At 37.8% G+C, this 16,796-nt stretch overlaps 2 protein-coding genes across 3 annotated transcripts in view; both read left to right on the top strand.

The window, feature by feature from the left end:
* Window positions 1–1,214: 1,214 nt before the first annotated feature.
* On the top strand, window positions 1,215–14,498 carry LOC115435327 (lysosomal-associated transmembrane protein 4B-like). The gene is made up of 7 exons (XM_030157656.1): window positions 1,215–1,471; window positions 2,754–2,865; window positions 5,928–6,001; window positions 6,717–6,839; window positions 7,030–7,128; window positions 8,280–8,375; window positions 13,288–14,498. The coding sequence occupies exons 1-7, from the start codon at window positions 1,376–1,378 to the stop codon at window positions 13,366–13,368; spliced, it is 681 nt and encodes a 226-aa protein (XP_030013516.1). The 5' UTR covers window positions 1,215–1,375; the 3' UTR covers window positions 13,369–14,498.
* Window positions 14,499–14,906: 408 nt separating this feature from the next.
* LOC115435324 (matrilin-2-like) overlaps window positions 14,907–16,796 on the top strand; it is a 45,004-nt gene continuing 43,114 nt past the window's right edge. For both annotated transcript variants that reach the window (XM_030157651.1, XM_030157650.1), the window contains exon 1: window positions 14,907–15,630. The gene's annotated coding sequence lies outside the window, so the exon portion shown is untranslated. The remainder of the gene's footprint in view (window positions 15,631–16,796) is intronic.

The following is a 16,796-nucleotide window of genomic DNA, read 5'->3' as shown; positions in this document are numbered from 1 at the left end:
ACGAAGAGAAAATAATTAAAACAATTGAAATGTATTAATGAATATCACATTACTCCAAATTTTATGGTAACTTGCTATGTAATGTAAGTGAACAGATATTCCTTCAAGATAATATAATGGTGTCCTGTAGGTGTTTTATCATCATTAAGCCGCTACAACTTCTACAAGTTTCATGAATTTTGCAAGATGTAAGATGCACACAACAAATATTGCAATATTAAAATGGGGCTTTTTAGGAAAAAATATCAGTCAATGGTATGAGAATTTAAAGAATTTTTATTTTATTTTGTACACATTATTTTAAGTTAATTTCATGGCTTGCAGTTTGCTGTAAAACTGTTTAAGTATCAGACTGAAAATATTTGTATGTAGTACTATGTGAGGACTATTCACCTGAAAGTCATGGTGGTGATGTCATCGTAACTGTCTGTTCAGAGTCTGAAAATGATTCTGCAGCTTGAACCTGACCAGAGTTGAGGTGATTTTTCCAATATTTTTTTTTTTTTTTTTTTTACCTCCCTGTTGAAAATCGAGGTGAAACATGCATAATGTTAGTGACGTGACGTGTCATGTGACGAAAGATGTAGTCCATTGCGAAATGTCACACAAAACTAGGTGTCACTTTACTATTACAACAAACTGCAAATTTATTGACTCGTAATTTTTTAAGTTAACAAATGTGACAAAATTCAACCTGGATAAAAAGAATGACACTAACCACGGTACATATTTTTCTGAAATTTGGTCCCATGTGTGCCCAGCGAAAGGGGCAGGGCTTCGGTTCTGGAAAAGGTTACTTCACTTTTCCATTTCTTCCTTTTTTTTTTTTTTTTTTTTTTTTTTCTGAATGTCAGTCTGATTTTTATTGCAGCTGTCACCTCCCATTCACATTTAGTCTGCAAATAATAATAATAATAATAATAATAATAATAATAGAAACCGTCTGGCGCATTAATCCTAACTAATGTAATGCGGTCAGTGGACTTTTTTTTTTTTTTTCATTACGGCCCCACGCGACTCAGTTATTCCAGTATTTTCGGTTAAACTCACAAAATTTCTGGATAAATTTTTTACTTTGTAGTCACAGTTGCTGTTTAGTGATGACCAGCATATTGTAGGTTTTATTTTGAAACCGGACGCGTCGTTTTCCCCCGGTGTTAGCTTGACAGTCACCGCTACGCTAAGCTGCTCACGGTATTAGTATTAAGGGACAGGCGGGTCACACGCATCCGATCCTGTTTGTCATTCCTCCGCGAGGACCGAAGCACGGCGGACGTTACTCACCTGGGCATCGGCTCTTCGCTTCAGACGGACCGCTCTCCTCCCGTACATGTTTGCTCCGCTCTGTGGTAAAGCAAACAGACGTTAAACCAAGATGATGATCTCACCGTGGGACCGCTGGTACTCCACAAGCTGCTGTCTGTGCTGCCATGTCCGCACAGGAACCATCATACTGGGGGTCTGGTACATGGTGAGCACCGCCTCTCTGTCACTCACTGCAGGGATGTATGGAGACACATCACACATCCATCACAGAAACAATGACGGAAATGGAAAAAAAATTAGCTCATTAGACAAGGGCTGTAGTAGTTTAGACTCTTACAATCAACCCTAGTTTAAAATGTTTTCTTTAACGGAGATCCTAGTATAGATCAGATCTTTAAAGCCCTAGTATTGTTTTTGTGATGATTTCCAAATGAGATTGTCTTTACATTTAACCTTTCCTATTTGATTCATCACCATTTATTACAATATTATCTTCTTCATTTTTCATTCAAATCACGTATTTTCCTATATTTAAAATTTTCTAGTCATGTAGAGGCTCAGAGTCAATTCAAAGGTCATTATATCAGAGCAGAGACAACAGAAGGAAAAGTGGACATAAAAATATATAATTAACTGAATATAAATACATGTCTCCAACCACTGTCATTTGTCAAACTACATAGGTTTTACTGGTGAATCAATGTTGAAGAAATGACAGTGTTTCTATGTTCACTACAGAACCTCTAAACATCCAAATGGGTCATATCTGATGACTATGAAACATGACGTGATGACTCATTTTATGATTTTCTTGAATTGATAGGATTAGTGATTCAACAGTTATTGAACATTTTAGATTGTAGGTGCTGTTGGTGCAACTGTTTAGGTTTTTAAAGGTTAAAGAAATGACAGTGAGGCTGAGTAAATGAGATATTCATTACTTATTGGTTATCTGACTAATTACATTGGGAGAAATAGCTTGTTTCTTTTTGGAATGAATGAAACATGTGCCAGTAAATTTCCAATTCAGGTTTTGAGTGATTGTCAGTTTCTTAAAACCGTCAGTGTGATGAAGTGAACATGCAGGGAGAGGGTTAAGTAAACCAAACACCACATGTGGAAAAATCCTCTGCTCGCCTCCTATGAATAAATTAACAGCGGGCCTCTTCAGGTAGCAGTTTTTGTGTCAGGCTGTCTATTGACTGCAGAGAATTTTCCATTGCATTCACATGATCAATGGGGAGTGTATGAGTCATATGCATAATTGGCTGCACCAGGCCAGACCAAAACAAGGTCTTATGTGTTTGGATTCTGAGCGTTCAATGTAAACATGGCATTTACCTCATTTCTATGCAGAGGTTTAACTGTAACACTCATGGCTGTCTTTCAGGATGCCGTTAACGTCTGCTCTTTTCTATTCTGACTTGATCCACTTTACCTCTTGCTCATATGTCTGTTTATCTGTCCATATGTTTTCTGTCCTTAAGCTCATCAATGCCGTGGTGTTACTCATCCTGCTCACAGCGCTCAGCGATCCAGAGCAGTACCACCTGACCAGTGCTGAGCTGGCTAATGACCTGGATGTCATGGATGATGCCAGTAAGTAGCTCAGAAGGCCAGTACTTCACAGTAAACGTCCTGTTAATAATTAATAGTCTAACAGAGCTGTAAAATAGATTTGAGAGGACAATAAAACAACACACTCACGGTCAGTTGATGTTTGTTTAGGTTTTGTTCCATATACATCTATTGTAATTCACTGTAACATGACTTATTCTGTGGGCGATGTGCTCTACTGGCTTGTCATCTGACTCATGACATGGTTTGCTGCATTATGAGAGGGACCTCACACATTTGTCTAGACGACTGTCAGCACTTCTTTTTAAATCAAACATCCAAAGCCACAGACGTGCAAGCCTAATGTCCATCTGTGCAGAGCATTTGAAAAGCCTTCTTAACAGACCAGGTGTACACTGGAACAGTCTGACGGGACACAGCATATGCCGCTGCTGGTACCCTCTGATTGGGAATGACTGTATTGTCCCAGTTCCAGGGGATTAGGACTCCTGTGATCCATTACTGCAGGCAGGACCAGCCGCTGCCACCCCGACATGGGCACACACAATCTGCCTGAGAAATGACTTCTGCTCATGTAATGTGGTTCAGTGTTCCATCTCCAGTGTTGGGGAGAGCAGAACTGTGAAAACTCCCAACTACTTCACACTCGAAGTTGAATGATGGGAGAACCACACTAGGAAGAAATCTAGTGTGTTTAACTAAATCTGCTCAGGAAAAGTAGTTCAGTTGACGTTATTAAAATGATCAAATTGGCAATATACATGTGATATGAAGTTATAACAAAATATAACATGAAAAAGTCAAGTTTATTGCCAAATCAAACTATTTGCATTATTCTGGTTTAGTATAAATAAACAAGAATAACAACAGCAAAGAAAGAATATTTAACTTGTCTTAACAGTCTTCAGTAGCTTGTTGATTTTGTCTTTCCCTGTTTGTATCTGACAAACTGTTCATGTTTGGTGATAAATAGTCTTTATCAGTCCAAGCTGCTCACATGCAGCACCGAGATACTAACCATCATGTGTTTGTTTGAGCTGTCTTTACTATCTTTGCAGCAGAGATTATAGAATGCACTGTTTTGTCAGTGGAGCTGTTGTTAAGTGTTTGGTTTAGTAATGACCGCGGTGTTTCTTAATCAGGATCCATGATAATGTCACAGTGTAATCACCCATTTGCACATACAGAAAGATCAATTACATTGGCGAGAAGAAATGATAATGCTTCCCTTAAAGATCCATCATTTCTACTTTTTTTTTTCTTCATTTTAATATGTGTGTAGCATAACGTACATAATGTATTTAAACTAGTAGTTGATATTGCCTTATTTTTTACACTTGTTTATCTCAGCACTGTTGAATGTGAAGACAGATATCAACAAGTTTAATTAGCTAGGTCTAGTAACTTTTGAATTTACTCTAAGGTTTTATGAACATCTACATAATAGGTCAATTATATGTTGGAAAATAACAGATTTTTCACCCAAAAATGCCAAATGCAAAGGATAGTGGAGTGTGGTGAAAACTTTGTGTGTGCCTATCTTACGAAACAGGCTAACATCTGTTGTGTGGAATTAAACTTTTTACATCTCGGTCTCACCATGACTTAGAAATATGCCATTAATTCCACTGAGTAATACATCTGATAACCAACTCAAAATGATTCATCGCTGTGTTTTCTGCCAAATAGAACAGTAGGCCATGTGTTTATTTTGTTGACAGAGCCACTTGCAAATACTAAAAAAATATAATTGGGAACTGCATCAAAGCTTCCACAGCTACCAAAGCTGGAAAAACAGAGCCTTCAGAGGGTAAAACAGGAAGCCTGGTTCTGCCCAGTGATAAAATTACACCAATCAACACCTTTACAGCTCATGGTGTAACAGTGTCAATTAGAATATGTGTTTGTTTACAGCGCATCTTATATTCTGCAAGAGATGATCCACTTGTTATTTTCATATTTACATTTCTGTGTGGATTAAATATTTATCAGGTGCTCATAGGTATATGTTTCAGCCAAACTAACAATTCCTCTGCTTTCACCTCCCAGACACAACCTTAAAGGAGTGATATTTTGCTTCTTTAAATGGAATTATGCATTTTAAAATAGTTCCCTGTTCACACTCCACTCCACTTCACACTCCACCCTCTCCTTGTTGTTGACCATGCTTTCTGTTCCGTTCAGCCACTTATTTTCATTAATACAACCAACAACTGAACATTTTAGCTAATCGGCTCAAAGTTTGGACATATTTTCAGTTTTTACTTCAACCGCCGCTGCTGATAAATAGTTATGTCGTACTTGGAGAAATGTTCATCGGAAGTCTGGACCTTATATGTGCAAATGTCATGACGTAACTAGTTATGAAACATAATAAATTAAGCAGGAATTGAAACGGGTTGTAGAAATTCACTCGATTTTTGCCGGAATGAATATAAAAATAGCTTTGCAGCACCTGGAGGGTTTAAATTCAAATTTTTTGAACTATTAGGGTTCAAATACACAAATAAAGGTACCAAAGACTAATAAAAGTGGCAAAATATGACCCCTTTAACACACAGGACTTGGCAGAGTGTCATTTGTTGATGGCTTTTGTTTGTTAATAATTAGTGTTCGAAATAAGTTAGAGGAAAGACGTAGCACACAGTCCATATTGTACGTTTCAGCAAATGCTATTAATCAACTGCCTCACTTGCAAAATACACTCATTATCATTTTAAAATAGAAAGTACTGTAGATAGAATGGTGATGGTCCTGTAGTACCACTTGTGTTTAGATTTTCCACAGGGCCACCCTTATGTAACAGAATGATTAGTTCTGTTCTGCTGAGTTGATATGAGGGCAGCCTGACATGAAGCAGATCACAGATTGTTTGGTAACAGATGCACCGCGTTATCCTTCCTCTGTGTGGATTTTTCTGTTGCCGTTGTAAACATGTTGAGCAGTTTGATTTGGAACTGAATGTGTCTGTACCAAAGTGACCTCACATTCACTGAGACTAAAATAAAAAAAAAAACAGCAACAGATGTTTGTATAAATGTACGTAGTTTGTATTTTTACATCTCTTTCTCTCTCTGCTTCAGACATGTGCATCGCCTCGGCCATCTCTCTGCTGATGATACTCATATGTGGGATGGCAACATATGGTGCATACAAGGTAACGACTGGTAGATTCTTATTTTTACCGTTTAGAATACTGATTAGAATTAAATGTAATGAACGCACCAGCCTTGACTGACAGACTGAAGAGGTTGAAATGAGTCAGTTATAGCAGCTGGTGATTTCCAGAACTGCCTTAGACACTGCATCCCCCTTTTTTTTTCTTTCTTTTTTCACAATTTTTATTTATTTCTCATTTTTATCAGTATAATACAATACAATCTTCTCAGGTTGAGGAGCAAGAAAAGAAACAAAAGAACTAGAAAACAAACAAATGAAAAGAACAGCCTGTGTTTGTGTCAGAATATGTTTAGGTCCCTTAATAGATACATTTGTCCCTGAATGTCAGCCATTTTCCCCAGTTTTTTCTAAAGAGATTTTCTTTCAACTTCAGTTTATATGTAAGATGTTCCATGACACGTATATCATCTATGATTGAAAGCCATTGTTTGTAAGACGGAGCATCAGCCTTAAGCCAATTCTTTGTTATGGCCTTCTTCCTGGCCATCACAAGGATCTTGACAAGATATTGGTCTCCTGTACTGCATCTCCTTTTTAAAGTCTCTGAAAACAGAACAAATCCAAGTAGACTTTTGTCCTGTTTCATTATTTTACACACTGTAATCTCCTCACGACCCAGTTCAAGGTCTGATTTATGTCCACAGATAAATATATCAGCCTGTGATTACCTAATACAAATGTCTGTGTTTCAGCTGCGTGCCGCCTGGATCATCCCATTTTTCTGCTACCAGTTATTTGACTTTGCCCTGAACACTTTGGTGGCTGTCAGCATCGTGGTTTACCCCAACACGATACAGGATTACCTCCAGCAGCTGGTGAGAAACTGGCACAGCCAATCACACCTCACAGCTCTATTGTTTTTGGGTCCCAAAGATTTTTGCAACCGTATCGTGGTGCTAAATTTAATAAAAAACTTACCAATGAAACAGGAATTCAGCTCTGTGAAATTCACTTTTATCATTCATTATTTGGCAACTTTATTGGCTGTTTTATCCCCATGTGTAGCCTGAAAATTTCCCCTACAAAGAGGAGATCGGTGCCCTCAGTAACATCTGCCTCGTCCTCATCGTACTGCTCTTCATCGGCTGCATTCTCGGCTTCAAGGTAAAGTTAATTTAGATTTCTCAGCACAGTAGCACTAATGAGATTACCAAACATTTTTTTTTTTTTTTTTTTATGACAGAAAGAAAATACTTATTATGCAATTTTTATGCAACACTGCATCCAGATGTGGCTTTATTACGGCCTAAAATTAGATCCTGAAAAGCACAAGGCATCCAAAATTAAGATTATTTTAGGAGATAGAGTATTAGTTATTAGTTTTTAATTAATTAGTAATTAGTTAGTTAATTAAGTAATTAGTTAATTAGTTAGTTAATTAAGTAATTAGTTAATTACTTAATTAAGTAATTAGTAATTAGTTTTTGGGAATAACTCTATAATGTGTAATCAGCATCGTTATCACACCCTGTGTAGCATCTGCAGTGGACTTGGAGTCAAATTGTGTAATCTCTGCTGCAGCAACTGGATCTGTACAGCTTCCTCAAGAGTATGAAAATAACTGTGCTATTAGAGCATTAAAGTGACTCCTAAATTGTGTAATTACTGCAGTCAGAGAGCTCAGCCAGGCTTTGTCCACGCTGCTAGATGACTAAAGCAGATGGTGTTGGAACTGGATGGAGACTTAGTGATTCCTGGATGATACAGAACAAAAGGAACTTGTTTTTTTTGCTTCCTTGCAGTGATATATATAACCTGAAAATACAGTCTACAAACACTCAAATAATAAAAATGATTGATGTTTATATTTTAAGTGAGTTCAGCTTGTTGTCATGCTGCCATATGTGACTGTCTGTGCAAAAACAAATGATATTTTCAGAGAAACCTGGCATTCTTCAGTATATAACAGTGCACTTGTGCCAATACTTGTATATATATTTGAACCAGCTTTGAAAGGAAGAATGAAATCCGTAAAATAAAACAAAATATTATACATCTGAAGTGAACATAGGCCCTTCCAGATGTTTTCTGAATATGGTTGATTTATTTATAGATTGTAATGAAGTAAGGTAATGGAGGAAGAGGGTTTGAAAGAGACATTTTTTTCTGTTTCAGGGAATTGATTAGAGGAAGTCTGACAACAGAGAAGAGCAAAGTCCATAGCGTGACTGGTGGAATAGGAGAGGATGTTAAATAATAGATATTGATTATTGACTTTCTAATCAGTGCTTTCTTCTCTTTCTGTGTGACACCAGGCCTACCTGATTGCATGTGTATGGAACTGCTACAGATACGTAACCGGACGAGGTTCCTCTGAAATCCTGCTCTATGTTACAACCAACGACACCACAGTAAGTGACATCAGCCGGTTTCAAGAATACATTTAACACAGGACTTTATAGAGCGTAACAGACAGTAAAACACTGAAGTGTAGCCCGACATCATTAGAGTTAGCCTCCCTCTCTGCAGGCTGACAGTCTGACAAAAAGGACCAAAAGCTGAGTCATAATTTGTGCTTCGCTGGTAATATTGTAGAAACTGGAAATATACAAAGATGATATCTGAGAACACTCCTGAGCATCACTGAGGAGTTATGACAAATGCAGAAAGCTGCTACATTAATAATATATTTTCTGAATCTTTGCCATAACCTTGTAACACTTACACTGAGCTGAAGATTATCAGTAAATCTCCAGTTCTAGTTCTGGACATTCGCTGTGTGAATCGGTCTGTTCTCTGTTTAACAGGCCACTTTTTCTGGAGGCTGCACTGAAGTTAAACAAAACTAGTTGAAAATAACTTTTGCACTGATTGTTTTTCTTAGTTCGACCACCTTTGTGAGTGTTAATCACATTTTCCAATGAGCTGTTACTAAGGTGTTTCTGCAGAGTTCACCATCTGAACACTGTCACTTCAACGCTTCAACTTCAATAATACAACACTCCTAATGTTCAGCTGAACTAATGAAACGTCTCCACAGCAGATAAAAAGAGACTGACAGACCAAATAATGGACATTTCACCAGATGGCATACCTTTAATATTGACATTGTCTGTTTTCTTTTGTATTTTTGTCACAAACAGAAAATCAGCAGGTATAAAGTATCTTGAATGAATGAATGTTTTAATTCGGACTTATAAAAAGCACAATACAACCACCAACAAAAGCAAATGCTCAATGCAAATTAACAACATAAGACAACCAAAACAACAAAAACGAAACTTAATAAAACTTAATAAGAAATACTTAATATAATTTATGTGTTCTTTACACATCTGACAGGGAGTGGGAAGAAGTAAACACTTACTTAATCCAACCACTTTAACATTGTACGCGTTTGTTTTTGCCGAACTAAACATGACAAGACAATACAAGTCAACACCAAACAAAAATAGCAGCAAACTAAAGGCTAAAAAAGAAAAGAGCCTTATGCTATTTTTCTTGAAATCTGTTCTATATTAGTCGATAAACTTAAGTCATTCTTTGTAAAATTTATCAAGAAATTTCTTGAGTCTCAAAACGAATCTTGTTTCATTACAGAAGGTCATGTATCACAGAGTTAGAACTCTACCATTAAACTCTGTATGACGTCTGTTTACTGCTCTCCTACATTTCCACTGTCAACAAATCAAATTCTGTGGAAAAATGACATCCTGTTCATTTTAGACCGCGAGTCACGTTTTTATCGTCTGCGTAGGTTTCCTGTGCTCAGGCCAGCTTGGCAACAGTAAAGTCATCATGTCGGGGGAGGAAGGAAGTTTAAAGGTGGGCTGTTGTGGCAGGTAGTTTTACACAGGCATCAGGGACGAAGACGGAGGGATGAGGCTCTGCACTGGCAAAGCCATTACGACAGTGTCTGAGGGACAGTGGTCGTACAGTGAGTTCAGTGCGGATGAATCAGAGTCTGTCGGTGTCCTGTTGCCCAGGTCTGGCTCTCTGACCACTCAACGCTGCCACCCACACACTTACAACAGCTACTGTTACTCTGACAGGAGGGAGAAGACGAATGAGGCTGTAAAAACATTAACGACCTGTTATGACGATCACATGTTGGCTTTCACAGGTATTCTACTCCATCTGCACCCAAAGACTCCTCAGAGTGAAACATTCCACTGAATATGAAACAGTTCACCACAATGAACACTTTAATACACTCAGTCTTGATGGGATGTTTGGGGGGGTTTTCAGAAACAGAAACATTTATGTGCTCATAATGCATAAAACACCTGAACCGAGGCCATTCTCCAACTCGCTGACATCACGAGTGAAAAAAGCCAGAAAAACAGTAGCCTGCTCCTTCGTTCCATAACATTAGTTTCACCTCTGCATGTTTGCTTTTTCAATTGGAGGCGGTCTTATTTAATTAGACCTCCCCACAGACCTGGTTTGTGGCTTGTGTGGCTGTGTATCAGCTATACAGCGTTTAGGTCAAAGGTCCGTAATGCATTCCATATGAGCTGGATTCCTGGCTGGACATACACAAAACCCAGCACACACTCACAGTTAGGGGCTTTATTTGGCATTGAACAGTTGATGCACAGCCTCAAACACCAAACACACAGCTTTATTTCTCTCCGTAAGGTTAATATGAGGGATTACTCAACGGTTAAGGAGTCAAGTGCTCTGAGATTTCTGGTTTTCAAAAGTAAAATCGTATCCAGATCTAAACAAAGCAGTGGTTGTAAGGACACTCTGTTTAACTATAGATCAGCTCAGTGAATCTGACTCATGTTTTTGTCATTAAGCCTCAGAAATATTCATATAATCCTTTATTTATTTCAGATACGGCATGAAAATGTAGTCCAAGTACTGAAGTTTTGTCTCTAGGCTTTTTCTTGAGTTACTGGATGATTTGAATATTTATTGATGTGAATCCATGTGAGAAATTTAGAGGGAAAAATCAGAGGCTGTCGACATCTGAAAAGTGAGCACAACAACGCTTCTTTGCTTTTTCTAAGACGTCAGAAGCTGAAAAGATTGGAAACCACTGGTTTAATCTTGAATTTAATCTTTTAAGCCTTTCCACTATGTGAAATCTTCCTCTTAAAAGTAGCCAAAGCTGTCAAATAAATGTGATGGAGCGTAAGTTTAAAGTAGCATAAAATAGAAATAAAGCACCAGAGTAAACATACAGAACACAATGGCTTTTATAAATTGTGTCTTTTATAGATTTGTGTTGAAGGAGCCAGCGGAGGCTCTTAAAGGGTATTGATTAGTTTCTTTTCTCTTGTTAAAGATCACAGGGGTTAAGCTCTGACATTGAGCCTCCCTGTGATGAGAAAAACCCTCAGTGCGTCATTGTTTTAAACATGGCTGATGGAGGTCAGACACATGGCGCTGGTATATGAAGTGAACTGAAGCACAAAGATAAACTACAACGTCTGTTTGTCATGAATGTTACAGCGAAACCAGAGCAACTCACACACATACAAAGATGAAGCATAAACAATAAAATGTATAATTCTGACTCCAGCTACAGGGAAACACCAGAGATTAAAGTATGGATGCTTCTATGAAACTGGTCCCTAGAAACAGGACAGAAGGGCTAAAAATTCAAACCAGATGTAGACTAATGTTATGAAGCAAGTTTGGAAGCACTTTGGGTCTATTTTAAAAATAAAGACTTACTGAGATAAAAGAGAAACTATTTTTCAGATAAAACAAATTTTTATATTATTTTACATTATATTTAATACAAAAATCTGCATGTAAGAAGGACACGAAAATTACGCACTACTATTTTTTTGAATATGTTTTTATTCTCTCACAGGTACATTTTGGGAATTGAACTAATTATGCAAGGCAGAGTGTTTCACAAAAATGACTGCTGTTGCAAAATCATTTGCAATTTATGTGTGTTTAACTGTGCAGGTTCTGTATGTAACACAAGTGGACACGATGGGTTACATATAAAACCTGGAATGAGACTGAGATTCATGAAAAACTTGCATGTCTGGGTTACAAAAAACACTAGGATCATCAAGTTTAACACAGTGTCTTTATTTATAGCGCTATATAAGACCATTTACAGACATGTGGTCCAGGTAAAATGCACTGACACCTAGGTAGTTTTTCATGTCCCAGTTTTGGTCCTGTTTTTGCTCCCAATATTTTGGCTCAGAGGAAGAGTATAATTCTTTTTGCATTTATCTGAGGTCATCATTAGGTACATCCTGGGGGGAAATATGTCTACATTTCTCTTTAATTATTGGGTCAAAAAAAGCTGGCAAAGTGCCAGGTACTAAAATGTACCCAGTTTCATAGAAGGACCCATATATTTCCTGCTTGCTGTGATTTCTCTGCTTCAGTAACAGAGAACCAAACTGTCCAAAAGAATCTGACACATACGTTCAGCTACAGATTGACAGCTATTCGCTAAATTTAGTATCTGTCACTACTTAGCCTACTTTTACTTTGGAGTGATGGATGAATAATAGAAGCCCTGTCCAGTCAGATGATCAGAACACAGCTTTTAAACTAAATCTGCAGCCGACTCATGCTTTGTGTTTTTCTTACTGCACTGCACCCTAGAATTAAGCCATCACTCACCTCAGTAAAAGCCTGTTGTCACCGAACTCCAGAAATATTACTAATTATTATTATCAGTGACTAGTTCAACATCTACCTCTGTCGTCTGTGGCTGATTCCACAAAGCTCTGCTGATCGCCCCCAGAATTTAATCTAATATAGGCTTTAATACTGCGCATGCCTGGAACCAGTTTCCAGAATCAAGACTCAGTAGATGTAGTTTGAGTCAAACAAAGTACTTCATTGTAAATTATATGATTTATTCGTCTCTTTTTGTCTCTGTGGGGAAAGTATTTTGATTCATCATGTCTAAAAATGTGCTGCACAAATAGAGGGTTGGATGGAATGTGTCACTTTAGAGCATTAGTTTACAGAATTTGCAAGGTAGAATCTCAGATAATGTAAAAAAAAAAAAAAAAGCAAGTTCATATTTTCTTTTAAATAATGAAATAACTATTGTTTTACTTAGGAATCAATATTGCTGAAATGTTACTGATTTTCACTCCCAGTTTTCCACCATACATCACATTGCTGTTTGGTGTTTTATGCCATAACTGAAGCAAAAGTGGTTTCTTAATGATCATGTGCTGTACATTCAGGTTGTACCATGTTTTTTTCCTCTATTGTAGCCAAAGCTGACATGAACATTTTGCAGGTTTTTCAGGCTCATAAAAATGTTGCATATGTATATATTTTGTCCTTGTTAAGTATTTCCTTCTCCTTGTCCTTTTCCAGGTGCTTCTGCCACCATATGACGACAGTGTCAGCGTCCCTCCCAAACAGGCTCCACCTCCATACTCCACTGCGACAGCATGAAGACACTCCTGAGATCCTGCTGACTGGCCCCTGCTGTTAATAAAACCCCAGCAAAATATATGCACCACACTGCCTCTCCAGTCTACAGGATATTCATGATATATTGTAGCTACGCACATACAGTACAGAACAGCCATGCATGCACTGACACGTACAAAAGCATGTGTTTACACACATCTCACACACGTCAGCTCCCATAAAGACCACCACCACCACCACGGTGACCTTTCACCCCTTCCTGTTATATATATTAATGAAGTCATAAACTTCCTGTAACTGGTCCATTTATCCCGTCTGTTTCCAGTAAAAAACCAGAAACGATGCACATTTTCTGTGCATTTGAAGCTAGTTGAATTTGAAAGAACTACAAAGTTTGATAGATGAAAAAGTATCTCTATTTTTAATAATTCTATTTATGCTCTGTGTGTAGCTGTTTTAGTATTGTGTAAGTCTTACCTTTGATAGACATCCTCCAACAAATGCAAAGACGACCACCCTGTTTCTCACAGCAGTGAGAGGAGAGTCGTCCTGTTTCCTGTTTGTCTCGTCTCTGCTCATGATCACGGTTAGATTGCCTTTATTTCTAACTTTCTCTCTGATGGGGTGCACTTTCCAAACCTGTGTGTGAAGTGTCACCTTGACTGGAAGTTTCCCAAAGAAATGCATCTGCCTGAATTCTGACATGATCAAAGAGCAACCTAGTGTATATCAAACATATCACCGTTTATTGTATGTGTTTAAAAATCCGAGTGTTGAGTTGAACTCCATAACGTCTAAATGTGTGTTTCTACTGATTGATGACAAACGTCACGGGCTGCTATTTATCTGCTCAGACAGCACAGAAGTAACACTGATCTGGAATCAGTTGCTCTTTGAGGTCACTTTGAGTGAGTTGCTTACGGAAGCTACTGTAATGACTCTGTATGTTCAGACATCCAATAAATATGGACTGTGTTGTGTTTTTTCAATTAAGTCAATGGGAAGTAGTCTGTGTAAACATGAGTCTGTTCCTCCAGATGGAGATATTGGCAAAAGCCTGGACACGAAATGTCTGGCAAGGACATGACATCAAACCTGAATACTCCTGGATGGAAATGTAAAGATTTGTCTATTAAAATCTAATTTCACTGGCAGGTGGTTGTGTTTTGTTTTTGACAATAGAAACTGATGCATCAAAATGAACAGAGGTCAGTTTCAGGTAAATACATGAGGTCACATAAATAATAATCACATCTCAGCTCACCCAACACAGTGGATGATGGATAGATTTTTTTTTTTTTTTGTACAGTTTTATGTCTTTTAATCTATTGTGTTTTATTCTGTTATTTTGGTTTTTGTTTATTTTTCTGTACAGCACTTTGGTCCACTGTGGCTGTTTTAAAGTGCTTTACAAATAAAGTTGGATTTAGATAGATAGATAGACAGACAGACAGACAGACAGACAGACAGGTGAAAATCATGACCAAACTGACCGAGTCTTTCCATAAAGCGATGCTCAGCTGCTCCAAACATCACTTACAACATTATTCTGTGATTCTTTCTGCTACATTACACCATGAACAATAGTTTGTTTCTGTTCCCTTTTTTTGTACTCCAGTGTGAAGTTAATTATTTATTTGCTATTTCATGTTGACACACAATTACAAAATTCCCTGATCCGTACTTGTTTGTACTTGTCTTAGTTTGGTTTTATTTCCACATGGAAATATAGAAAAACATATAAAACATTTGCAAGGGAATGTGAAGGACAATTAAATTATTGAATTTAATTATACAGACTTCATACATAAACATTAATGAACACTGTTAATTGTTCATTGTTGATTAGAGCTCTTTGATTGTAAAAGCTCTTTGAACTAACTCTAATTCACACTAATCATATTACATCAACCTCTCTTGGTGGAAACCAGTCGAAATCAATTAGTCAAATCCTTTTGGCACTGCAGAGAATTTACAGTAAAGGCATTCAGTCCCTGCTGTGTGAAATAAATCTAGATAAGATGTGAATGTGATTTAAGTCACAGAGTTACTGTTGAAGGAGAGGCGTCTCTGTGGTCGGAGGCAAAGCAGGGGGAGTGGATGGAGGAAAGGGGCCGAGCAACACCAGTGTGTGTCCAGAAACCAGACGGAGGCTTGGGATGTGAGCATGGTTACAGTCTGGAGACGCTGCTTTCACTGACATCCCCTTCTATTTCTGAAGAACATTTGGGATTTATTGAAGATTTCTGCAGACAGGATTGAGAAGTACTGTTCTAAAGCAAGGTAAGAACATGTTATTTCTCCTCTGTGATACAGATGAAGACAAACTTGTAATTAGTATTTAAAGACACAACTAGTACGTGTTCTTAAGCTTGAATAAAAGCAGTAAAAATGTGGAACAAACAGCAACCATGTGTTCTTTATTTACCCCAGATCAAGGTTCAGCTGCATTTTTCCATCACCTGCATCATGAAAAACCATCAGAGTCCTAGAATGTGCAAAACAGATATCAGCTCCCATAAAACACTGTTCAGTACAAGCTGTTTTCGTGTCGTATCTGGGCTTTATGTTTATGTTTATGTTTATGCATTTGGCAGACGCTTTTTTCCAAAGCGACTTACAGGGGAAAACCAATTAAATCACTCAATCAATCAAATTTTATTTATATAATGCCAGATCACAAAAAAAGCTATCTCATGACACTTTATATATAGAGTTGGTCAAAAACCAGACTCTAAGCCAATTTACAGAAACCCAACAGAATCCTCCAACAGAATGGGCTTTAATTCATGAGGAAATCCAAAAGGGGTTCCTGTCCTGTCATCTCAGCCTGGATTGAACCCATTTGATTGAAACGTTTGTTCCGCTGATTGATATTTGAAAACACTGCCAGAGAGGCATCAAACAGATGTGAGGTCAGAGGTCGACGGTGCTGTTACACTGATACCTGACCCCGGCAGGTCTCAGGTCAGCAGTTACCATATACATGTCTGTGTGGTGGTGTTCAGAATCATCACCCTGAAAGATCTGCTCAAAACTCTATTTAGAAATCCTCCAGGTTTCCCGTTTAAAACTCCTCCCTGCCACATCATTCTGTTTTTATATCTGGATGCATTTGCTGTGTGTGTTCACTGGTTTTAGATGAGCCTACAGCCTGATATGACAGGTAATAAATGGCTCTTCTGGGGACTGGATAGGGAAACAGTCTGTGCACCTTTCAGTCTGTCTTAAATCACCTTAAACCACCTATGCAGCAAAACAACCAGCAGCTCCTTCATATGGAGTCATACTGACTTCATATGATGGACGCACAAGAGAATCTGTCCTTCCTGTTCAGCTTCATAAACACAGTTAAAGCCGGAATAATTAAAAAAATTAAATGCATTTAACCCTTTCGTGCATGAATTATGCCTTAATCAAGATTCTTTTTTTCCTGAGTGTTTTTATTC

The sequence above is a fragment of the Sphaeramia orbicularis genome, chromosome 16, assembly GCF_902148855.1.
Source record: "Sphaeramia orbicularis chromosome 16, fSphaOr1.1, whole genome shotgun sequence".
Lineage (NCBI taxonomy): Eukaryota > Metazoa > Chordata > Actinopteri > Kurtiformes > Apogonidae > Sphaeramia > Sphaeramia orbicularis.
This window is presented reverse-complemented; position numbering and strand designations above follow the sequence as displayed.